The sequence below is a fragment of the Macaca fascicularis genome, chromosome 2, assembly GCF_037993035.2.
Source record: "Macaca fascicularis isolate 582-1 chromosome 2, T2T-MFA8v1.1".
NCBI classification, from domain to species: Eukaryota; Metazoa; Chordata; class Mammalia; order Primates; family Cercopithecidae; genus Macaca; species Macaca fascicularis.
The window spans coordinates 201,148,410-201,174,371 of NC_088376.1; the positions used below are offsets into that span (position 1 = coordinate 201,148,410).

General features: G+C 34.9%; 1 protein-coding gene across 27 annotated transcripts in view; it reads right to left on the reverse strand.

Annotated features, from left to right (window-relative positions):
• Window positions 1-25,962, reverse strand: part of ROBO2 (roundabout guidance receptor 2) — a 1,364,435-nt gene that overhangs the window by 62,744 nt on the left and 1,275,729 nt on the right. For all 27 annotated transcript variants that reach the window (XM_015445439.3, XM_074033673.1, XM_045384387.2 and 24 more), the window contains 7 exons: window positions 25,738-25,819; window positions 25,141-25,303; window positions 23,364-23,530; window positions 20,060-20,181; window positions 13,727-13,958; window positions 10,914-11,038; window positions 8,396-8,567 (listed from right to left, as the gene is read on the reverse strand). In XM_015445439.3, coding sequence (XP_015300925.3) covers window positions 8,396-8,567; window positions 10,914-11,038; window positions 13,727-13,958; window positions 20,060-20,181; window positions 23,364-23,530; window positions 25,141-25,303; window positions 25,738-25,819 — 1,063 coding nt within the window. The remainder of the gene's footprint in view (window positions 1-8,395; window positions 8,568-10,913; window positions 11,039-13,726; window positions 13,959-20,059; window positions 20,182-23,363; window positions 23,531-25,140; window positions 25,304-25,737; window positions 25,820-25,962) is intronic.

A 25,962-nucleotide genomic window follows, 5' to 3' on the forward strand; every position in this document is an offset into this window, starting at 1 on the left:
TAGTAAATCTGGCTCATTTTCCCACTATGTCTGCCTTTAATTATTATACATGTAAACATAGTCAAAACTGTATTTAAAATGAGCTCATATTTTCCATATGAGACATACACCTATCTGGTGATTTCCTTAACTATTAGCAATTATCAGAAAGAAAACATATACCTTATTGAACAGAGAAAAGAAAATTTGGCCTTCATTTTTGTAAACGGTCCACAATATATCATATTTAGTAAGCTGCAATATTTATGTTACGCAAGGTGTATTGCTATTTTTTATGCTGCTGGTATTTTTGAAACAATGTTGTCAGGTGGACTAATTAGAGCATAGACAAGGGATGTGCGTGACCTGTAACGCTCCATTATTCTTGCAGACAAAAAATATAATGAAATATAATGTCTTCCTCCCATTGGAGAGTAATGAAGAACAAAACTAATTTGTTGGACTAAAAACTAATTAGACACATCAGGTTTGATTGTACCTATTACCGTGAAAGTTTGCAGCTGTTCCACATATTATAACCAACTATGTAATGTAAGCTTGAAAAGCCAAATGATTAGAGAAGCAATAACTATATTATTAAGCAAAATAACTAAAATTCTTAAGTCAATGTAAATTGGTTATATGACAAATGGCTTAATGGATATATATCTGAATGTATTTGATTGTATTTTTGTGTCTGTAAATGCAATGATACAGAATTATGGACACTTTGATGTAAAAGTCATCTTACCATAGGAAACTGCACAGAAAAGAACAATACCAATGTTAAGCCAGTGTAAGGCAGTGTTTTACATTTTTACAATGTTTTAATTAATGGTCCCTTAATGGAACTTTCTGGAAGGAATGCTAAACTGAGAAGGAATAGATGGAACAATACATGGTCTGGCATAGTACAAATCTAAAGTTCTCAACCATAAATTACATCAAATGCCAATACATGATTTAATTAAAACAAAGGGGAAATGTGGTACAGTTTGAGTCACTTCAAGTGCCATTTCCAGTTCTGAATAGACAATGGGAAAGTGTAAATTGAAACAGAAAAGAAGATTAGCCATCACTAAATCACTTTTCAACCAAGGAATAACAGTTGTGTAGATAAGGGCATCAGACAAGATGTTAAGGTAGATACGCAGGAGTAATTAAGGAAACAGTTAGAAGGCTTCTCAGTACAAATGTAGATATTAAAAAGAAATAAATCTCTCAAGAACAAATAGCCTTTTCTAGGTTGAATTGTGATTTGTGTGTGTGTGTGTGTACACAAAAAATAGAATTTCTATAATTATATTTTATAATTACATTTTTAGTATAGCATATTTTAACTATTTGAATAAAAGATGGAAATATTACTTTCTAGATTACTTTTATCTCATAGAAAAATCTGAAAACACTCGTATGAAACGCTAAATAGCAAATTAAAAGGTACTCATTACCCATCTGAAGACTCAGACTTTTATAAATGATAGGAAAATTAAGTGAAATTTTCTATTTGATTTAAAATAATCATTAACTTTATTATGTTAAGTTACAGTTCAGTTGTTCAGTGCATAACTGTGATAGTCATGACATGAGCTTGGTTATACTGTATGCTTGTAATTTTTTACTTCCCTACAAGGAAATAAATCCTCCAAATATCTGGCAGATAGTCACTAGGAAGAAGAAGAGTCAAGAAAGCTTTACTTGAGAATGGTATTTATAGCATGGTACTGGTACCAAAACAGAGATACAGACCAACGGAACAGAACAGAGCCCCCAGAAATAACACCACACATCTATAACCACCTGATCTTTGACAAACCTGACAAAAACAAGAAATGGGGAAAGGATTCCCTATTTAATAAATGGTGCTGGGAAAACTGGCTAGCCATAAGTAGAAAGCTGAAACTGGATGCCTTCCTTACACCTTATACAAAAATTAATTCAAGATGGATTAGAGACTTAAATGTTAGACCTAAAACCGTAAAAACCCTAAAAGAAAACCTAGGCAATACCATTCAGAACATAGGCACGAGCAAGGACTTCATGACTAAAACACCAAAAGCAACGGCAACAAAAGCCAAAATTGACAAATGGGATCTCATTAAACTAAAGAGCTTCTGCACAGCAAAAGAAACTACCATCAGAGTGAACAGGCAACCTACAGAATGGGAGAACATTTTTGCAATCTACCCATCTGACAAAGGGTTAATATCCAGAATCTACAAAAAACTCAAACAAATTTACAAGAAAAAAAAACAAACAACCCCATCAAAAAGTGGGCAAAGGATATGAACAGACATTTCTCAAAAGACATTTATGCAGTCAACAGAAACATGAAAAAATGCTCATCATCACTTGCCATCAGAGAAATGAAAATCAAAACCACAATGAGATACCATCTCACACCAGTCAGAATGGCGATCATTAAAAAGTCAGGAAACAACAGGTGCTGGAGAGGATGTGGAGAAATAGGAACACTTTTACACTGTTGGTGGACTGTAAACTAATTCGACCATTGTGGAAGACAGTGTGGCGATTCCTCAAGGATCTAGAACTAGAAATATCATTTGACCCAGCCATCCCATTAGTGGGTATATACCCAAAGGATTATAAATCATGCTGCTATAAAGACACATGCACATGTATGTTTATTGCAGCACTATTCACAATAGCAAAGACTGGGAACCAACCCAAATGTCCATCAGTGACAGACTGGATTAAGAAAATGTGGCACACATACACTATGGAATACTATGCAGCCATAAAAAAGGATGAGTTCATGTCTTTTGTAGGGACATGGATGCAGCTGGAAACCATCATTCTCAGCAAACTATGGCAAGAACAGAAAACCAAACACCGCATGTTCTCACTCATAGGTGGGAACTGAACAATGAGAACACTTGGACACAGGAAGGGGAACATCACACACCGGGGCCTATCATGGGGAGGGGGGAGGGGGAAGGGATAGCATTAGGAGATATACCTAATATAAAAGATGAGTTAATGGGCGCAGCACACCAACATGGCACATGTATACATATGTAACAAACCTGCACGTTGTACACATGTACCCTAGAACATAAAGTATAATTTTAAAAATGGTATTTATTACTAAAGATAAGAAAAAAAACTATGAAAGGAAAATAAGTTATTTGACAATCTTACTTATTTTTCACTTAGAATAATTATATTCAGCCAATCCATTTCATAAAGATATAGATACAGATATAGATATTTTGTACTGTCTCTGTGGCATATATATGCCAGTATACAGCATATATATACACACACACATATATACACACACACACGCATATATATAGCTTTTTAAGTGAAAAAGTAAGAGCTTATTTCTAAACACTATAAATGAATGCACACACATATACACACACACATATGTTAAATCCTTTTGGGTGTACCTGTATTTCTTTCTTATTCCAATTTATTTTAGAAAATCTCAGAAGGACAAGATTGTAGGTTTCCCTCAGGTTAAGGAATTAATTCAGTCTGAATGACTAATTAAGAAAGAAGCCAATTTAAAGAAAAGTTAATACTTTTAACTTTTTCTCTATAATACTTTTAATATATAAAAGAAAGAATACCTAGAGAATCTAAAAAATGTTAACACTATGACTGAATGTTAAATCTGTCCATATACAATACATATTTGTAATAGAAAGAATCATCTAGAAGCTGGCAGTCTGCTTTATATGCATCATTTTAGAAAATAGAAAAAAATGGGAATGGCTGATATCAAACACTGGACAAACACTTTAAAAATATGTAAACTATAGGAATTTTTTTTAACAATTTTACATTGACTTTTATTTAACAAAACCACATATTTACAATTCAAAAAAGTCCTACTTTGATACATTTTACTAAATAAAATTAAAGGTTAACTGTACAAGCAATTAAAACATGGTATGTAGTAGCAAGTGTTATCAGGAGTTTTCAGCAAACTCTTTAAAATAGTCAAAAGTTAAGCAGTTAAAAAGTACTTCTGAAGTGAACGCCATTTCTAAATGGGATCCCAAGGCCTGGTGGGAGAGGCAGCCTCACTCTACCGGGCAGGCTGGACAAAGGTCCCCGCCCGGAAGTCTTAGACTCTGAGAGTGAACGGCATGTGAAGCAGAGCATGCAGACCTCTGGGGGGCAGCATGCCAGTGTCTCGTTTCCAGTTTACCTAAACCACACACAGGAGCAGCCTCTACACTCGAGAGTCAACGGCATGTGAAGCGGAGCATGCAGACCTCTGGGGGGCAGCATGCCAGTGTCTCGTTCCCAGTTTACCTAAACCACACACAGGAGCAGCCTCTGCACTCGCCAGCAGCCTCTGTGGCAAGGTGCTAAGCGACCCTGGTTGGGGACTCAGAACTTTAGAACTTTCTGGCCTCTGGACTCATGAACTGGCGAGACCTCACATGGAATATATATATATTTTTTTTATTAAAGGCACTGCCAAACAAATAAAAGCAGGGAAAACTGAAGGGGGTGCATTTATTGAATGAAGGGCACTTTACCAGAGGAAATCTGTAGTGACAAGGCTCTGTTTCCCTGAGAGAGCGCCACAATCCATACAGTGTAAGGTAGCCAGTACCTCAGCTGAATCAGCTCAATCTTATTGATATGAGGTGTCTCTGGGTGGAGTTCAGGGAGGCTGGAGTGACTAAAAATTGAGGGGAGAACCATGTGAAAGAGGGAGACAGTGGAGAGTGAGGCTCCCACATTTGTGTATACTCTCCCCTTACATCCAAGGGTGAACCCTGAACAGTGCCTGCAAAGAGAAGATTGTAAGGATCTGGTGAAAGCAGAGGTTTTAGCTCATGTTCACTGCAAAACCATGCTTAATTTTGAATTTCACCATGTTAGGAAGACCAGATAAAAATATAAGGCTTCTCACCAGAAGCCCAGGAGAGGGTCATGCCTTGAAAGTAAATATTTTACTGAGGTATTGCCTTGAGAATAAGGGCAAAACCTAAGAAGTCTCATACTAACTAGTGTAAAAACTAAGACATCACTGGTTAAAGGTGACCAGACAGTAATGTATGTGCCTGCTAGAACACAAACACTCTTCATAAGATCACAAAATTTTATTTCATCTGCAATGTTCAATATAGTAAAAAATTACCAGGCATGTGAAAGTAAATAAACAACAAACCAGAAAAATATAACCTAAGGTCAGCTGAAAAGATAATCAATAGAAGTAGACTATGAGATAAGATGGATGTTGAAATAAGGAGTAAAGAACTTTAAGCAGCTATTACAATAGGTGTATGGACTTAATATGGTCATAACAAATAAGGGAAATGAAAAGTGTAAAAGGAAGCAAATAGAAATTATGGAACAGGAAAGTGTAACATAGGAAATGACCAGTTCCTTGGACACTTCCATTTCTTCCATGAAGAAGTAACAGGTATTGGGATATGCACTCCCATCACAAACAAGTAGGAGATGAGGCAAAATACGTGACAGAAAAGGATAGGACTGTGGTCTCAGACAGAAAGGAAAGAAACAGGGACAACTTTAATATTTTCACAGCTTTGTACCTCCAGATAACTTTATGATGCAGCCAAGGGTAACCCGAACATTGCTGAATGACGTCCCTGAGTTGAAAAGACTGAAGCACTCATGGAAGCTGAGGGGACTGAATTTTTTTTTTTTTCTCCTAGAGACAGAGTCTCCCTCAGTCACCCACGCTGGTGTGCTGGAGTACGCTCACTGCAACCTCTACCTCTTGAGTTCAAGCACTTTTCCTGCCTCAGCCTCCCAAGTAGCTGGGACTAGAGGCGCCCACGGCCACACCCGGCTAATTTCTTTTGTATTTAGTAGAGATGGGGTTTCACCATGTTGCCCAGCTGGTCTCCAACTCCTGAGCTCAGGTAATCAGCCAGGCTCGGCCCTTCAAAGGGCTAGGATTACAGGCGTGAGCCACCAAATATTAGTAAATTCAGCACATCTATGAAATGGATAATATATCATGACCAGTTGTGATTTATCCCAAGATTACAAGGTTGATTTACCTTTAAGGGTCATTCAATAGAATTCATCACATTAACACAAACAAGAAGAGAGAGAAAACATGATTATCCGAAAACACTTAAAAACATTTCACAACTACTAAAATGAGTAAGTGAGGTAGTAAGGTCACAAAGCACAAAGGCCATATAGAAATTAAATTTATGTGTAATACAAAAGAATTGGAAAAATAAATTTTAAAAATCCATTTATAATAGTGTAAAAAACATCAAATAGGCCAGGTATAGTGGCAGGACCTCATGCCTGTAATCCCAGCACTTTGGGAGGCCAAGGCAGGTGGATTGCTTGAAGTCAGGAGTTTAAGACCAGCCTGGCCACAATAGCAAAACCCTGTCCCTACTAAAAATACAAAAATTAGCCAGAAGCGGTGGTGCATGCCTGTAGCCTCAGCTGCTCAGGAGGTTGAGGTGGGAGGAGGACTCCAACCTGGGAGAGGGAGGCTGCAGTGAGCCAAGATTGCGCCACTGCACTCAAGCACTCCAGCCTAGATGAGAGAGAGAAACATTTTCTCAAAAATAACAACAAAACACACACACAAAAAATCAAATGCTCAAGAAATGTGTTGACACACTAAAAAGTGTAAAATATTGGACCAAAGTAAAGAACACTTAAATAATGGAAACATATATCACATTCCTGGAAAGAGAGTCATTATTAAAATATTTACTCTATGCATTTTGATGGATTTATTCACTGCACTTTCACTCACCATTCCAACACAAGTTTTAGAGATTTCAACAAGCTGATTTGAAAAGTATATGGAAAAGCAGAAGACCTAAAATAAACAAAATAATTTTGCAGGAGAAAATGATGGAGTATTCACATTACCTGATTTCAAGGCTTACTATGAACTACAGTAACCAAGGCAGTGTGGTTTGGCATATGGATAGACATATAATCAAACTGAATCCCATAGGGAATTCAGGAATGCATCCACGTATATATGATTAACTGGTGGAAAGGAAAGTCTTTTTAATAAATGATGAGTACACAACATGGAAATAAATCAGCCTCATTCCTTTAACCACATTGCAGTTACCCTCAGATGAATTATAGACTTCCGCATAAAAGCTACAATTATAAAGCTTCTAGAGGAAAATATTCTCAGTATCTAGAGGTAAGCCACAATTTCTTAGGAAGCACCAAATATCAAAGAAAAAATGATAAATTGTACTTCATTAAAATGTAATACTTCTGTTCATCAAATGACATTATTAAGAAAATGAATAGGGAAGTCATGGACTGGGAAAAAATATTTGTTACACAAATACATGGAAAAGAACTTGTATCCAGAATGCGTAAATAACTCTTACTAATCAGTAACAAGAGACCATCCAATTTTTAAAAAGCAAATATGTGGTCAATTCACAGAAGAAACTATGTGGATGGCCAATAAGCACATGTAAAGTTTCTCGACATTATTAGTCATAAAAGAAAATTCAAGCCAAAATCACAGGTTATCCCAACTAGAATGGCTAAAACCACAAAAACTGGAAACCTCAAATGCTGGTGACAATGTAGAGCAACTGGAAGTCATTTTCCTTGCTGGTGGGAGTATGAAATTACACAACTTGAATATTGTTTAGCAGTTTCTTATAAAGTCAAACAAGACAAGTCTTTCACCCAGAAATTAGACTCCTAGGTATTTCTCCAGAAGGACACACACATTTACACAATAACATTCATTCTCTCAGGTGAAAAGCAGATAAACAAAATATGGCATCTTCATACGACTGAATACTGCTCAGCCATAAAACGTGAACTGAATAATATATACGTGGATGAATCTCAAACCATTATCCTTAGTGAAAGAAACCAGATTAAAAAAAAATCACGTTCTGTATGATTCCATTTATATACATCTCAAGAACAGGCAAACATAATCTATGATAATAGGGAAAATTTTCATGCAATGATGATATTAGATTTAATATGATTTCTTCTTTGGGATGGTATATTTAGATTATAAAGTTTCTTCAGGACTGTTTCTTGTTAATTTTTGACATTTCTCTGGCTAAGAGGAAGCATACAGATTTGAAACATGATGCTCTCTCTTCAGTAACTATCTCATTTTTATTATATTTCAATGGCATCAAAATTGCTAATGAGGCAGTTGATTAAAAATAATTTTTAAACTACCTTTCAGCATTTAAACTCCTAAATATTGCATTTAAAAAAGGATCTGGGACTTTTAAGAGCATGATCAACTGCACCAACTATTTTTGTAAGAAACCCTAGTCAGTTAATCCATTTGTCAATGTGATATATGTACCCTAACATTCTTAAGTGCATATTCACTATTAGTATGTTGATGCAAAATCATCATCCACCTTGTCAGCTGACTGATTCTAAAGCACAGACCACATCGTTTGATACTCACCGATGATTATTGGCTGCGGCTCACTTTTTACTCCAACCCCTGCACTGGTACTAGCTGCAACCTCTACCCGGTATTGAATACCTGGGAACAATCCACCGATTATTACAGACCGAATGGCTGCATCCACAGTTTTGTTGATATGGAATCGTGTTTCATTTCCCAGACACCAGATCTACAGAAATGGAAAGTGAATAACAAAGTGAATAACATAGGGACATAATATTATCGTTTCTGGTAACAAGACTGCTATAACTGATTAAATATTTTGTAATTGTAACCTATCTATCTTCTAGGCTTACAGAAGTTTTGTAAATGACATCTTCTAAAGCCCAACCTCTGCAGTTTATTTATAAGTGTGCATGTAAGTGTGTTTGTGTGCACATGCACCTGTATTAAAAGAAGGACAATAAGGGAAGCTGTAACTATGCCATGTTCATTTATATCTTATTCTCAGCACTGAAAGCTCATAATGAGTAATTTAGAAAGCACAGTGCCTTCTTTAACACCCCTGGTGTGTGGTTTTGGTTGCAAATGCCATTTTCGTGTGGCTTAAAACACATAATTTCCTCTGCTTTATTTATCAAGATTTATTATGCATAAAATCCACTAAAATATGGTGATTATAAGTTGCAATATCTAAGGTATATAGGTAGACATCTAAGTAATTTATATTTCATTTAAGAAAATATTAACTTGCACAGAAGTAGTTAACAAGATTAATTGACCTAAGTTATAGGTATTGACTAAAATGAAATTAAAGCCAATATTTACGCTGACAGCAATAAATCTAATATTGATCAACACATATCTACACACACATACACATTCATGAGAACAAAGTGGTGGCAAGTCTCTCGACACTGACGTTAAGGAAGTTAGGCTTTTATTTCAAGCAGGAATCAAATTTTAAGGCATCTTCTGGGATGTGGAAATTGTTCCTATAAAATGTGTTATGAAAAGAAATCCATTGTGTATCCACATTTGTGTTCGTATTATATAATATTTTAAAATCTACATGTAGACACATATGCAGGAAAACATATGATTTGTTTTGGAGCAGGTAAGTTCCCAAATTTTTTCAGTAAAAAATAATTCTTGTGAATCATGTGTTTCTTTTATTGATGTATGATATCTGTGTTCTTAGTGAAGGAATATTTAGCTCTTACCTACATATGCGCTTTGAAACCAAAATAAGACAAGTCTCTAGAGAGTGAGAACGTATACTTATGAAAAAAAAATTCATCATGTTGTAAAAAAAAAGTAACAATATTTAACTACATGGAAATGTAGGATATTTAGTGCCAAATGGTACAAAAATAAATTCCTAACCTCGTTAAAACACACACACACTCAAGCTCACATGGAGTAGATAATTTGTTACTCTATTAAAACCATGTCCTAATGCTTATAAAATCTTAGAACCTATATAATTATTGTATTGTAAAAGCATTTATTCTTATGTTTCTTAAGCATGTGTCTTATAACATGATATGTCATTTTAAAATAAATCTGTATACATTTAGTCCATTCATTTGCTTTAGCAAGTTGATCTTTAATAAAATTCGATGTAAAACTTAATGTTTTCTTAGAAATAAAATTTAATCTGCAAACTTTTTAGTAAAATTCTTCAGCTTAATATTAAATACCAACTCTGAATTTTTTAGGCGAAATGGGTGTCTAGTTTTGTATTGTATTAGATGTACAGAATATGCTGTTTTCAGAAATCTAGAAATATTCATTAATAGATGATACCAACATCATTTATTAATAAATTATAGTTTTGAATTTTACAAAGATTAATGAGGGGTTTTTCATTCACATGCGGTCTAATCACAACACAAACGGAATCTTATTTTGAAAACTTCGACATACTTACTACGTTAAACACCAAATGATGGCAATGAAACAATAGATATATATTGTTTCTAAACAGCCAAAAATTCAGCAGGTGAAAAATGAGATAATCAACTGTTTTTTCTGTAAGTCAGTATTTTGCAAAATGTGTTGTTTCAGTGGCTTTTTTTCAGGTGAAATATTCTACACAACCTCAGTCAACAGACAAAAGTAGCATCTGGAGTGAGGGTTGGTGCTACCCACAACCCACTCCACCTCTTTAACTCTGAAGCCTCTATTTTTCTGAGAACGTGGTTTAAAAAACAGCCGCCTTACAGCCTCTTATGCAGAATTCTAATAACAAAGATAAAACCCATTTTCTGGGCTTCACCACCTACTCTCTGCCCCATCTCTTTAAATCCTTGAGGTTGTAGAATCACACCATACAGAAAACCATTTCACTGGTGTGGTTTAATTGTTCAGTTGGATTTGTGTGATCTGTGACCTGGAACTCAGGTTCTAATACCTATGCATTTGTTTCATTATCTGTCACACAGAAATATAGATAAAAACTTTACACTTAAACTGAGTAAGAGAACCTTTAGAGATGTTCCTCATTCGTGAGACACTGAGATTTCTCTGGGAACCTTTATACAAGGGCTGTCCTTCTTCACCCGGGTCCTACCTTGTATTCTTGGAGAATTCCATTCTGGTGATCTGGAGGAGGAGGATCCCAGGAAACACTAATACTTGTGCTATTGTAGCTTCCAACTGTCAGTACAGTGACAGACTGTGGAGGGGCACTTGGGGCTGTAGAGGAAGTAATTAGAATAAATGCAAACTGTAAGCCTTGGTGCGCGTTAGTGCTACTTCCAGAAAATGAATAGAAAGACCAGATGCAGGAGGCTCTGGCTTCCAGGAGTTCTGAATGCACACGCTGTTCAACAGTGACAGTTTTTTTTGAGAAATATTCTTTAAATACAATATCTAGATTTAAAGCAAACGCAACAGCTTTTGTAATATGCTCTCAATAATAAATTTAACAGCTAACGTTCTAATATGTGTTTTCTATACACCCCGCAAAGAGCTAAGTGTCAGGTTTAACTCTCACATTAACCTCAGGAGGTAGAAACAACCGTTATCTCGGTTTTACAGATGAGGAAACAGAAGGTTACTGTAAGAGACTTAGGAAAGTCAAACAGCAAGTCAGAATTTGAGCCTGTGTATGTCTGATTTTACAACTCTACTCTAACAGGCTGTCTTCCTAAAAACAACCACAACTTCTTCTAACCAAAATTATTCTGAGAAGACATATTCCAGTATTTATCATGTGTTATTTCTGAATGGTGGCATTACTGACAGCTTTTTTGGTATGCTTTTAGTTTGTGCTTACTAAATAAAAACAGAAACATAGCTATAAATGCCATCAACCAGAAAAAACTTCTTTTTCTTCCCATACGGGGAAAAATAATTGACTGCTATCAATTGACCTGTAAGTTAAGATTGAAAATTTGTTTTATACGGATGGGAAGGGACTCTGATGATAAAATGAACACAGTTCATGCTGGGTCAAATGTGAAATGGGAAGATTTTGATTTCCTACATTAATTCTCTGCCTTTATAGTTTCTCCTATAACTAACTACAACCATCCTGAGAAAAGGCAAGAGGGAAGCTCTTCCTGATTTTAGACTGCCGCATCTCTCATTTAAAGTGTCTGAGAACTAAGAAGTAATAACTTTGTGGAAAAATTCATCTATTCTCAGTGAGTCTCTGAATTAAAACCAAAGGTAGGAGTAGTTAAAATTATAGTATTACATAACATACTTCTTGACAGTTTAAAATACCAAATAATTTTGTGGTATTAATGGCTTATATAGAATAATCAATGCTTGCATAGCTTTACACTGTTTACTTTTTTGAAACTATCCTAAATATCCTAAAACGTATTTTAAAAGCCTGACAGCAGATATCCCATGTTTTGTAAATATGTCATGACATACTTCACTTAAGTATAGCCATATTTGCATCGAGATATAGGACACACACAGAAACATGTTAACACAATACTGTTCTTTTCTATTCCTCTTTGTGACAATATTGCTCCAAAATATGGTACGATGACATAAATCCAACCACTTGTCTATGAGCCTTGTAGTTATTAAGTAGACTGCATTGAAAAATAAGACTTTCAGAATGGGTTTCTCATTCTCCTTGCTGCTGTCTTGGCAAGAACAACGTGCCTGCTTCCTGACAGGTCAATTATTCCAGGACTCAGCTTCTTTCTACAGATGTGAAAGAACCCAAATCGCCACTCATCGTTCCCAGACACAGCCCGGCTGAGTTCCATTTGTTACCGTCACACAGCCACAGAAATTGGAGATGAATGTATACCCAACAGTGACAAATGTCTAATCCAGAGGAAAAGTCTAACTGCAGTGAAATTGATTTTGGAAACAGGCTTCAAACAGAGCATTCTGTGTTAAGGTTACCTGCTCCACTCATTAATACTACCAATTTGCAACACAGAGTGAAATTTAATGATGAATAAAGATATGATGATAATGATTATTATTTTTAAACATGTTAGCAAGGAGAAAAGATACTATTATAATTACTGGTAACTTTTCAACATATCCTAAAAATAGATTAATAATTCCTTTTTAAATATGCATTTTTGCCCCTGGCAGTGTATCACACTGCAAAACAATGGGAAGATGACATTCTTGCTGTGTTGTATACGAAATGTGTAATTTAAGAGCTCCTTGGTCAAGCATATAGATGTTAACATGGGCAACCTATATACATTTTCTTAAGGCTTCTAAATATGTTTAGAGAAAGGGCTTTCTACAAGAGTTGTGAGCACAAAATTGATACAAAAGCAGAGTGGAGGGATGTATTTCATTTGGCATCTCCTTTTTATTTTTTTTTAACTTTGATGACAACATTTATTATAAGCCTCTTGTTTAGTGAAAGAGATACCACTAAATGAACTGGTGGAAACCTACAGTAAGCTCATGTTCATCGTAGATCGACTTTAACATTCCTTTAGGTAAGAAAAGGTCCGAAATGGGGAGAAAGAGGGAACTGCCCACAGGAGAAAGTGGCTAATAAAAGACAATGCCACAATTAACTATAACAAAAACAGTAGTCAGAATGAACAGCCTGTGTTCTCAAATTTCCGTTTCTCAACACTCCAAATGAACCAAATCTACACAAAATATAGGGGAATATTTAATAATCCAATTCAAGTGAACTGAAAAACATGGATTTGGTGCAAATGGTTACTTAAGAAAAATTCAAATTACATTAGTGCCCTTTTTTTCTGCTTGTCAGAGTCTACAGACTTCTCAGAATAAAAGGAGAAAATGACACTTCCTCAATTTACTCTTAGATGATATCTTTCCATTCTTCTAAGGAAGATAATAAATAGGTACTGTAACAGAAATTAGTTTCATCATGATATAAGTTTGATTTATATTCGAAATCTGAATACTGACCTTCTTCAGTAGTACGAACCGTTTTAGATTCACTATCCATTCCTTGGAACTCATTAAAATATGGCCGTACTTTAATTTCATAAGTCACCCCCTTTTTCAGGTTGACTAAGACAGCACTTCGTTCATTCGGGACTTTGGCATCTAAATTCTGCCATGAAGATGTCGCCTGCAGACCTGAAGTCTGACGATACATCACTCGGTAGCCTTGGATAAACTGGGGTTGGCGATCAACCTGAAACACATGGTAAAGGGCATTTGAAACTAAAGGAACGTATTTTAGACATCACAGTGAATTTGTCCTCTTTTCAGTTGTCCCTATTTCTGTCCTCATCTTAGTCATGTTGTGACTTTCTAGCTAATCTCTCTGCTTCCCTTCTAAGAACTCCTATCCTGTCAGAGTTCAGATTGCTCCCAAGATTATTTCCAAAATGAAGACTGGAAGAACTCTCTCTCCTGTTTAGAATACCGCACAGTACCTAAGATACCTACCTAATCAATTCAGATTCCTTGGATGAGCACAAGGCCTCTCAAAGGCCAGATCTGCCGATATCTCTAGCTTTATGTGCTGATTTCTCTATAGCTTTATGTGGTCTCCTCGGCTTACCCTTTTTCTGCATCCAACAATTCCCTTTCATGTGGCTTTATATGTAATATGCCCTTTGTCAGGGATTTCCATTCTCATCCTGTGTCTATTCCCTAACATCGTCACTCACTCAAAACACATATTTCGGGTTCGTACTCATAGGTGCCAGAAATTCTGCTGAGCTCTGGGGATAAAATGCACAATGAAAATAGAGTCAGTCCCTGCCCTCATGAGCTGAGGTGAGAAGATGGAGTCCAGGGGGAGAGTAGGAGTGGTCTAATAATGACTAAACCATGGTCAAGTTACAATCATTAAAAAAAAAAGCATAAACAAGTGTTAAGAATCAGAGGTGCCAGCTGCTAAGAAAGCCTACAGTGGAGAGAAAGGTGCCTGAGTTGGGGAGACAAAGCTTCCATGAAGAGCTCCTAAGTGCTCAGATAGGCAAGAAGAGCAGGATTTACCCAGGAAAACAAATGTGAGGACATCATGGATAAAATCCCTGTGGCTGGAAAAAGCATAAAACAGAGATTGAAGTTGTAGAGCTACAGCATTTGTTTTAAAAGCATATGAACACTTATACCCATTACCAAGTAGTAAATGAAAAACTTCTACGAATTACCAACTTCTGACTCTTCAATTGTCCCATTCTTGACACAATTTGACAACTTTTTTGATATATTCATTTTTTAAAGGTACAGTAAGAAGCTATCTTAAATAACAATCTAAGATTAAACTCATACCAAATAGAACTTTTAAAACGTGTTTTTGTTTGCTATTGATAATCACTTAAAAATCAAATATATATAAATGCAAGATTAAAAAATTAAATATATTCTTTTCTGTATACATTTATTTTAAAATATTTACCAGGGTTTTATGGTTGTTTCATTTCCAAGGAGAAAACAACCATGGATTTTAAAAATTATTTTTAAAAATTAAACATCTTTGAATGCTTTGTCATGTTTTTAGAAACACTTGATTTAAACACAAACTATGATAGCATGTTCCAACTAATATCCTTTATCATAGTTTAATAGCTATAGTCTAAGAAGCTTTAATTTGACATACTTCATGTCAAATAAAGTGTAAAGATTAATGGAAAAGAATGGAATAACCTCATTTCAGGAAGTTTGTAGAGAAAGAGGAAATAAAAAAGAGGATAATGAAGATGGTTATTAATTTCAGCTGTAAACAAATTTCTTTATCCAAGAAATTTGAAATTTGTTCAGCATTTGAAATTTGTTTCAACATTCGTTGAAATGTTGAGATTTGTCAGCAGGTTATAAACAAAGCATATTCTTTCATGTATTAACTACTAACATCTCTTCTTTAGTTGCAGTATTGTTTTATTTATTTTTAATCGAGGGCAGCAAATGAATATTAGCTAAGAATATTGGCTTTAGAAAGTTAAAAATGCAGAGCCTCAATAAAAACACAGTGGAACAAAAGGAAATATTTAGAATGTCCAAACGAGAGAACTCCCTAAATTAAGTAAGTGAGTCTGTTTGTGTGTGTGTGTGAGTGTGCGTGTATTTCTGTGTGTGGCTAATTCCAGTTTCCCAGATACGTCTCAACAAGTATGAATTCCTTCACCCGCCTGACAGCTGTCTTACCCTCAAAGACTTTCTGGAGTTAGTGCTACACTTGTATGAGGTTAGATCAAAAAAAAAGTGAGCCCAGGTGTAACATGGAAGCTGGTGATTGGCAGGTCCTCATTCATGCTACCAGTTTATGTTTCTACCATTGGACACATTTTTTGAAAAGCAGGAGTTTTTCTGACACTATGAAATAAGGCAACCAAGAGGTGAAAAGTTAAATTTATGACAGTCAAAGAGAGATGACTTTCATCAAAACTGTCAGTGTTCAGAAAAACCCTTGCAGTATATGTTAAAACAACATTAAACCTGCATTTTATAAACTTCTCTGCATTTGCTTTAAGTGAATTTATATACTGAAAGAAAGACATAACTCACAATAATAGCTTGTTAATACTGAAAGAAGCAAGCTGTATTTTTAAGAAGAACATTAAGCAGCTGTTTCCAGATGAAGGGAGTCTGTAAATCAGGGTAAATTGGTTTTATCCATGTTTGGTTTTCATTAATTAAGTGTTTTAGGGACTTTATGAAGCTAATGTTTACTACAAAACATTGTTTTGCTTACTTCAGTGTACACTATCTTCAGCCAGTATATAGTATGGGGCTTCTTAATAGTTAAATAGTTTAACTTGATTGTGTGCAGTGGCAATGCATTTTTTTTTTTTCAGGAGGAAATTTGTTGTTACAGGTGGAAGCAGAAATGAAAATGTTGAACATTTACTTTAAAAAAAATAGGTGAGATTTTTACTGGATGTGTGTTCTACCCCACTAAATTTTGGAGCTCATTTTGACAGGTGGTCATTTTCAAGTTAGGCCATATGTTTGTTGTAAGTTTTATTAACATTCTGATTATAAGAAGGAGGATTTTCTTTTAGGGTTGATTACAATCAGAGTCTGACCACAGATTCATGGGTTTATATAATTTAAAAAAATTAGTATTTTCTGAAACAGGAATAAAAAAAAAAGAGTTGCCTTAAGGAAAAAGTAAAATGATTACAAAAACTTCAGACTTCCAGTCCTAGGTCTCAATTTGAATTATACTTCAACCTCTTAAACTTTCTGAGCCTCAGTTTACTTAATTTGCTCACATGATACCCATATCTCAAGGGCACAGAAAGAATCAAATGACTGATATAAGTGAAAGCATTTTGCTGGCTTTAGAGATGCACAATGAAAAAACATAACTGTTAAGGAAGCAACAGGCTAAAAGAGAAGAGGGCTCATATGTGGCCCTAAAGTCAGCATTTTAGTTAAACTGTTTACGTGTGATGCTTCATATTTACCTTTTCCATTCACAAAACAAAACAACATAACAACTCGATAGAAAGCAAAAATTCAGTGAATTTTCTTTGATGGGTTTAGCTGCTAAGGGTCTGATCTGGTTTTAGCAGACTTCTGAAATTCTAGTTTGTCAAAGCACTCTTTTCAATCTCTGTGGAATAATGCTTAATGGGCAAAGAGTATGTAATTCTTTTTGTCCTTAAAGAAAACAAAGACAAAACATAAAACGAGAATAATCATTTTTCAGTAAGTGACTTATTGCTATTTTTCTTTGTGGAACAGCAGGTTTCTTACCATTTTTGCCTACATGCATTCTAAAAGCAGCCGTTTTAGAAAGTAGCTGTTGCTAACTATTGTTGCTTCAAGGTTAGCCTGGTGAGGGTGGGGGCAGCGAATGGGCTCTCCAGTAGTTACGTCTTGGGCCTTTGATTATTAATCCTGCCAACCACTGGGAAACTTTCTCAGCTGGCCCAAAACCTAATCACATGGTGGGGAATTATTTCTCCCTTCAACCCCAACACTTCTGTAAAGCAAATGCTAATATTTTGATAATTTAAATAACATGCGTTTAGTAAATTGAAAATATTACATCAATAAAAGAGTTACACAAATTCTCTGACTTGTGTAAGAGAATTACACAAGTAATTCTTGTGTAATTCTGGGCACACCCCAGTCTGACTTCATTTCACTTAATTTACCTCTTTCAAATGCATACTTATGGCAAGTGCAACTACAAAGTCATGGAGAACAATATGCAGTGATATTAACTGCATTCTTTCTTTTATTAAAAAAAGTGTAAAATGTATGAAAACAACTGATTTGATCATTCAACAAACAGTTATTAAAAGAGTACTTCACAATAGACACTCTGCTCTGAAAAAACAGAAATGGAAGAAATTGACTGTAGCCTCACAGAAGTTACAGCCCATGATGGGGACAGATGTGCAAACTAGCAATGATACCTTCTTGGGGTACAGGGATGGATGGTCAATGTCCCCCTCCTGGAAGAACTCCCAGTCTACTGTCCTGCAATTTTGATCTAATGCTATTTACTCTTCAAATTCAGTGACTTAAAGTGATTAACTTCATAAACATAATGACGTTGATTCTTACCCAAAGAATCCCCACATTTAGATACAGCTTAAAAGAATCCCCCTTATAACTTTCAACAGAACAGAGACTTTTTTTCATATGAGAATGAGGAAAAATACGCTATGAAAAATACAGAGTTACTTTGGCTTTGTTAGTTTGGTATCTACTCAAGGGTACTGAAAGATAAAAAAGGCATGGCAGAAATACCCCCTACTGTGCCACTGGAAAAATGATAAGGTAATTGTGTTCCCTTCATGGGAACACAAGAATAGAAACCAATACATGCAAAAAATAGAATAAATCTATGCAAAATTATATCAAAACTGGAATAAGAAAGTGTAATCCTAAATAACCATAATTACTCTTAAAACATTATAAACTTAGTCTTATTTTAAAATATATATATAACCCAATTTTGTACTCATAAACCAAGAATTTGACTGATCATATAGTTTGCTTTAAGGAGCAACAATATGGAACGACAACAACAAAAGCCTGAATAGCTAAGGCAATCGGAGGCAAAAAAGAAGGAAGAAGGAGGCACCATGCCACTGAACTTTAAACTACACAACAGGGCTACAGTAATCAAACTGGGAGAAAATGTTTGCAAATTACATATCCGATAAGGCATTTGTATCTAGAATATATAAACACTTATAAGTCTATAATAAGAAGACAAACAAAATAGAATATATAAACACTTGTAAGTCTGTGAGAAGATAAACTCTTTGCCCAAAAATGGACAAAGAGTTTCAACAGACATTTCTCTAAAAACAAAGTTCTATTAGCACATGAAAAGATGAACATGATTAGTCATGAAAGAAATGCAAATCAAAACCACAATTATATACCACTACATACCCACTAGAATGGGTATAATCCAAATGGCAGATAATAATAAGTGTTGGCAAGGATGTGAGAAAAAAATGGCAAGGATTTGGGAGAATCTGGAACATTGAAACATTGCTTGTGAGAATAGAAAATGCTATAGCCACTTTGGAAAGCATCTCAGCAGTTCATCAAAATATTAAATGGAAAGTTACCAATATTACTGAACAATTTGTAGGTTTATATGAAGATAAATGAAAACACGTGTCCATACAAAGACTTGTACTCAAATGTTCATGGCAGCATTATTCATAATAAACAACCCGAACATCCATCAATTGATGAAGGCATAAACAGAATGTGAAGTAGATAAAATGGAATACTATTTGATAACAACAAGAAACGAAGTCCTGATACATGCTACAAAAATGGATGAACCTCAGTAACATTAGGCAGAGTGAAAGAAGTTAGACACAAAAGACCATATATTGCACAATTCTATTCATATGAAAGGTCCAGCACAGGCAAATCTGCAAAAACATAGAGTAGACTAGTGTTACACACGGCTACGGTAGAGGAAATGAGAGAATCAATGCTAACAGGCACAGGATTTCATTTGGGGATGATGAAATGTTCTAAAATTAGATTTTGGTGATAATTTTAAAACTCTACACTAAAAATCATGAAGTTGTTCACTTTATGGTATGTTAATTATATTGCAAGAAAGCTGTATGAAAATTCAGAAGATGCCACGTTTATATAATAATCGATGTATTCTTAACTATGTTTATTCTAGTAACTTTTTAGTTTGTTGATTTTCTTTACTGTCATTGATTATACCTTGATTTTAAATGGTGAGAATTTTTATGATCACTTTTTGTTAATTTGCATTTTCCATGTTTTGCTTTCCCTAAAGAGAAGAGATTACTATTAATATTGCCTTTGAAAACTTACCGTCCATGTGACCTGAACAGTGGTGGGAGTCAGTACAACTGGATTATGAAGACGGACAAGGACATCTCCTAGTTCTTTCTGCACTTGCCTGTGGTCCACTCCTTGTGCTGGTGGGCTGATATCTGCAGTTGGATAAGATAATCATTCCCAATTTTTAAAAATGCACATTAAAATTACAATTTATTTCATGTACATCAACATCATATCTTTAGAACTAATTACAGGGAAACAAAACTAAAACTCTTTTTGTGACAAAAAGCATTTAAGCCTATATATATAAATATACCACTGTGGTAGGACATAATGAGAGATGATATTGATCTTTACTAAAAATATATTAATAAAAGAGTATTTATAATCCCTCATCCCCATTCAAATGAAGACACACTGTTGAATAAGGTCGTTTATTTTCTTACTAAAGGATAAAGTATGTGCTGTAAGACTTCTCTACAGATCTAGAACGATCTCTAGAAAGATCAGCTTTGTATAGATGTTGCTGTATTGAATGATTTTCTGGATTTGTAAATTGGAATATATCTAAAAACTGAAGCGAAGGAACCTGTTAATCCCTTGTCCCAATTTGCAGGTTGTGTTTTCTTCTTGACCTACTTCAGTCTGGGAGCATGGATGGAGAAGTAACAGCGGACCAGGAAAGTGAATTCTGTCATTAAAGGTAAACAGAGTTGGGGGAAGAGGGGAAGCAGCTCCTCAAATTTGCAAAGATATGTTTGACAGAAATAGTTATAATACTGATAACATGTTCTAAAGCAATACATTTTGAGCAGTACTCTAATACCCGACATGAGGTCATGTAGCCATTTTCAGGAATAGTGGTGGGGTGAAGGGAAGAAAAAAGTGTTGTTTAAAATATTACACCCTCAGTCACATACTGTTATGCCACCTTATTCAACAGTCTCCCGAGTACTATTCTATTTCTCCATACGATAGTTTATATTCTGGGTCCATTAAGAAAAAAGGATAAATTATAGGCAGCTAAGTCCATCAAATTGATATTAAACACTGAATTTTACACATACTCAAATTAACTTTTTAAACTGGTACACAATGTTGTAATTGTTTTTCTCCAACTACTGCATTTAAGAAAGGAAGTCCAATTTAAAGGTATTTATTTTCTTAATCTTGTTTTTTCTTATTATCTCAGGCTACAATGCATGCAGCACTCTTGCAAAAGTATTTTTAAGAAAATTTCTCAGCTATTACTTAAATTGGGTGCACTAACTTCAATTGGGCCACAAGTAACTAAGAATAATACTTCGGTAATGTTTTTCCAGTTCTACTTTTTTTTTTTTTTTCACTTTTAACATAAACAGTAAAATGAAGATTTGCTTAATTTGGGAAAAAGTCCCTTTATGTGAATAATATTAATCTATGCCTATATATGTATGTTCTGTTTTGATGTTGATAATGCAAGTATTTGTACTTTAATGAAATAAAAGATTTCTAGATTCTCTGTTATTTAATACCTTTGAAAAATAAGAGCTCACAAAGCAAAGTGTTCTTTGAAAAAGAAGTGCTTTGCAGATTGCAAAGCTGCTGAAAGTATGGTATCCAAAAATAATCCTGACCTTCAGACACAAAACATGAGTTTTCCTGTTAAATATTTGTTAAGAGCACATAAGTCTTTCACTCTATATATTCTTTCCATTGGAACAAACCAGACCACAAACAACTTTTCATTAATCTTTCTTGACCTTTTCACTGGGAGCTATTTTATGAGTCAAGATTTAGTGACTAGCATAGTTATCGAATGATCAAAAAGGTTTGCCAGATACAATCACACCAAATATCTTCCTATTCTGATCTCTCTTTGCCTTTCGCTGGCTACACACAAAAACTGTTTCTATCCACAAAGGCATAAATGATCACGGTACTACAATTTCTTGACTTAGAATTGTACACATCTTCCATTTTAAGTTCAATAATAAAATTTACACACTTAATTCAAACACCGTAAAAAGCAACCAGATTTAAGGAAGTTAAAATACAACTAGGTTCAAATTTCAGATTTTCAAATTCCTTGTTGTGCTTTTTCTTTCTCAAGAGACAGGTTCTTTACCTACAGGCCCTTTATCATCATGGAAAATTAATCACATTACTGCTTAGAGAACAATAGCAAAACGGCGTTCCCTCCTCCCTTGACTGTCATCATGTCAGCAACGTTACAAAGTCACGTGGGGACTTTATTTCACTGGATTCCTTTAAGGCGCCCTTCTCTCTTATAATAGCATGCTAGTTACTATCACTGAACTACATTGTAATTATAATAATATTTTATGGCTGTATGGTGCTTTTCATTGCATAAAAATACTACTTTGAATTATATCTTGTTCAAAGTCTTTTACAAATAAGAAATAATTAACCCTTTCTGAATAACCCTGTGGGAAGTAGGTTATAACAAATAATAAAATCACCATTTCTATTTTATTAATTTCTTTCACCTACTTATCAGAAGGGAAACTATAATGTAGCATTGTGTATTAAACCTCAGACTCCAGTGACTTCTCAGTTTGAAGAGACAGGTAATATGGATAAAATTATGAAATCTTCCATTTTGAAATTATATTTTAATATTCTGTGTGTATTTTACATTATAGCCAAAAGAACTGAGTTCTTTAGAAAGAAAACTTGATTTCCTGCTTTCTGTAATAAATTGCTCCTTTAAACATCTGATTTAATGAAATTCATTATAGCAGTAAATGTAGATGTAAAATGTAAATGTAGATGTAAAACTTATACATCAGCATCACAAGGAGGGTTTGTTAAAACAAACGCTGAGCCCCCACTTCAGAGCATTTGAATTTGAGCCTGAAAATGCCTGTTTCTAACAGTTCTAGGCTATGCAAATGCTGCTTATCCAGGAACCATAATCTGAGAACCACCGCACTAGAAAAACAGAATTCCGAAACAATAGGAAATAATTTCTATACCTCTATTTGGGCATCTATTCATTAAAGACCACTTTTTTCTTATTGTATAATTAATTTTAAAGAAGGAGAAACATTTTCCTCCCTTTGAAATATAGTGAAGCTCTAAGTTAGTGAGTTCATTCTATGTAGATGTACCCAATTATTTTATTTTTTGCTGAATAAACCTGAAAACTCCAGAAAGAGAACACATCTCAGCAAGGGAAACAGCAAGCTACCGTCTCCTTCCCTGGATAAAGCCTAGTGAGTCATCGTACAAAGCAATGCAGGCACATTTACATTTCCTCATCAATCCCCTTGTTCTTAAATACCTGATGTTTCTGCCTAGAACCAGCAGTGCTGACAGCTATTGAAAGTACCTTGTGTGCGCACAGGATCTGACATGGGACTTGGGTCACTGAGGCCTTGGGGGTTGATCGCTCTGACCATGAATAAGTAGATTGTATTGGGCCGCAGTCCTCTTACAGTATAGAGGGTGGTCTTTACATGGTTTGCCACGGTCTGCCAGCTATTGCTCACTGATTGGCTGAAACACGAACAGAAATTTCATTTAAAGAACAGTCATTTGAATATTGGAAATGGAGTTGGGTATCAATGACAAAGTTAATGGCTGAAAATTAAACACACACACACACAACACTTGAAGTGTTCAGCCCAATAAATGAAACATTTGGATGATTTCAATTTATTCCACAACAAAGCCGAGCCCACCTAACGAAAGTGCCATGCACAACAAAATTAAACTCAGCCCAGGAGATGTGACAGCCCTTTGCTAATGCACAGCAGCCCACTAAATGAATACCTGTAAAAGGAACAGAGGCCAAGATCACAACATCAAGTTTATACAATAAGTATGGTCCTCGTAAATGTATATATATATATACCTTGAAAAGAATTAACCTGTAGAAAGAATAAATGGACTACAGAGTAAATTATGCCAATACATTTTCCTGTTACAAGGTGTGTTTTCTTTTGCATCAATTCCACATGCAATATTATAATAGAGCCTTCTAAAACTACATATCTGTAAAAGAAGAAAGGAAGCATGTAATGAATATTTTCCCTTGGTTACATTTTTAATAAAATTGTACATTACACAGTATTGTGATTTCTCATCTCAGAATGGTGAAATATCTCTGAATTTGTGTGTGAGGACCCTTTTACAGCCGGCCACAGATGGATGCCATTTTAGAACAGTTTGCCTAAGGTCAAATGCCACTTTTGCTCAGAAGAAGGGGAAAATGTAATTTTCAGGGTGGTCAGTTTATTTTTCTGATATCCTTAACTATCCAAGCATAAGAATTATAGAAACATAGTATTTTGAAATTTGAAAATTAAGTACCTAGCATTACCTTAAATAATGATTAGAGAAGCCTTAAAAGAAAGTGATCATTTGTCCTAATGTTTAAAAAAAACAGTGGTTATCCATTAAAATTTATAATGTCACATAGACGCACATTTGAAAGGTAATATGAAAGCACATTTTACCATTTGTGTAAGCATTTTATCAAATTCTCATAAGACAATTTTATAATGATATTTGCTAATTTACATTTAAATCTTTAAATTGGCAACAATTATTTCAGATAACACATGGAAACATCTTTTCCATTAAGCAACAAGAAGCACATGGAATAAATTTCTTAATTATTGTTTTTAATTTTCTCTCAGGCATATCTAATACATGTATGTAATATATGGTATAAAAACACGGGATTATTTTAAGTTCTGCTCTAGTCATTAGGAATAAAAATGCCAGAGTCCCCTGCTTCAATAAATATCGCATAACTTTAAAAAGTGCCTGTGCCTATGCCTAATTATATTATTTTCTACCCGGTTCTGATGCTTAAATTCTCACCTCAAATCCCTACAATGGTCTGGGTGAAGAAAGGAGCTAAGTGATTATGTTATGAACTGGATCCCTGTAGACCTAGGCATGAGTAATGCATATTTAAATCTTATAATTAAGTTGTAAACTAAAAAAAAACTCTGTTCTTAAATAAAGTCAGAGAGATCAGTTCTTAAAATGCATTGACTGGACATGTCTTTAATAAAACAGCAGAATAGTTCAGGTGACAGTTTAGAATACAGGAGCTAAAGCAAAACCCAACGGAGAAAAAAGGAATTGTCCCATACCTGAAAGCCTCAATGATATATGCACTTGCTGGAAGGGTTCCAGGGGTACCTGGTTGCCAGGACAAGGTGACACTGTTCTTAGTAACATCAGTGACCTGAGGTTTGGATGGTGGCCCTGGCAGGTCATTTAAATCATAATTTTTACTGATTGTTGCTCCAGATTCTATAGAGGACAGACAGAAAAAACTTCATTCCTGATTGCATAAGTTGACAGTACTGCCTAAAAGCAGGAAGCAGTCTACTAAAGGACTTGACGTAGACAGTGAGAAATTCATCTCCATGAATCGGAAGCATGTAAGTGAATATTTGCTTCTCCTACATGTTAATAACAGTTAGCTGTACTTTTACACATGACCATTAGAATTCCTTACACTTCAGAGGAAATAAAATAACAAGGTTATCAAGGACAAGTGTGTTAAATTCCACAAATGCAATGGTATGTGCAAACTCATGCATGAATTAAAAAACGGCATTGAATGTAAAGACTTAAATTTACATTCAGTGAATTAAACCCTTTGATTTCCCTTTAACTTATTATTTGATACTGAGCTATCCCTAAAAGGGCTCAAGCTTTCTCCCAATTCACAAAGTCCTCACCTGTCACGTCCAGCACTGCACTCCAGGAAGTCTCTCCACTTGAACTTGTAGCCACACAAGTGTAAGTGCCAGTATCAGAAATCTAGTGTGCAGAGAAGGGACAGAATGGTTTCGATCAATCTGTAGAATAATTACTCAGTGACAACCAGGCAATGTTTAAATTCTTCAAATTAGACGTATCATTCTGCTGTCTAAATTATGCATTAGAGTCCATCATATGTATAC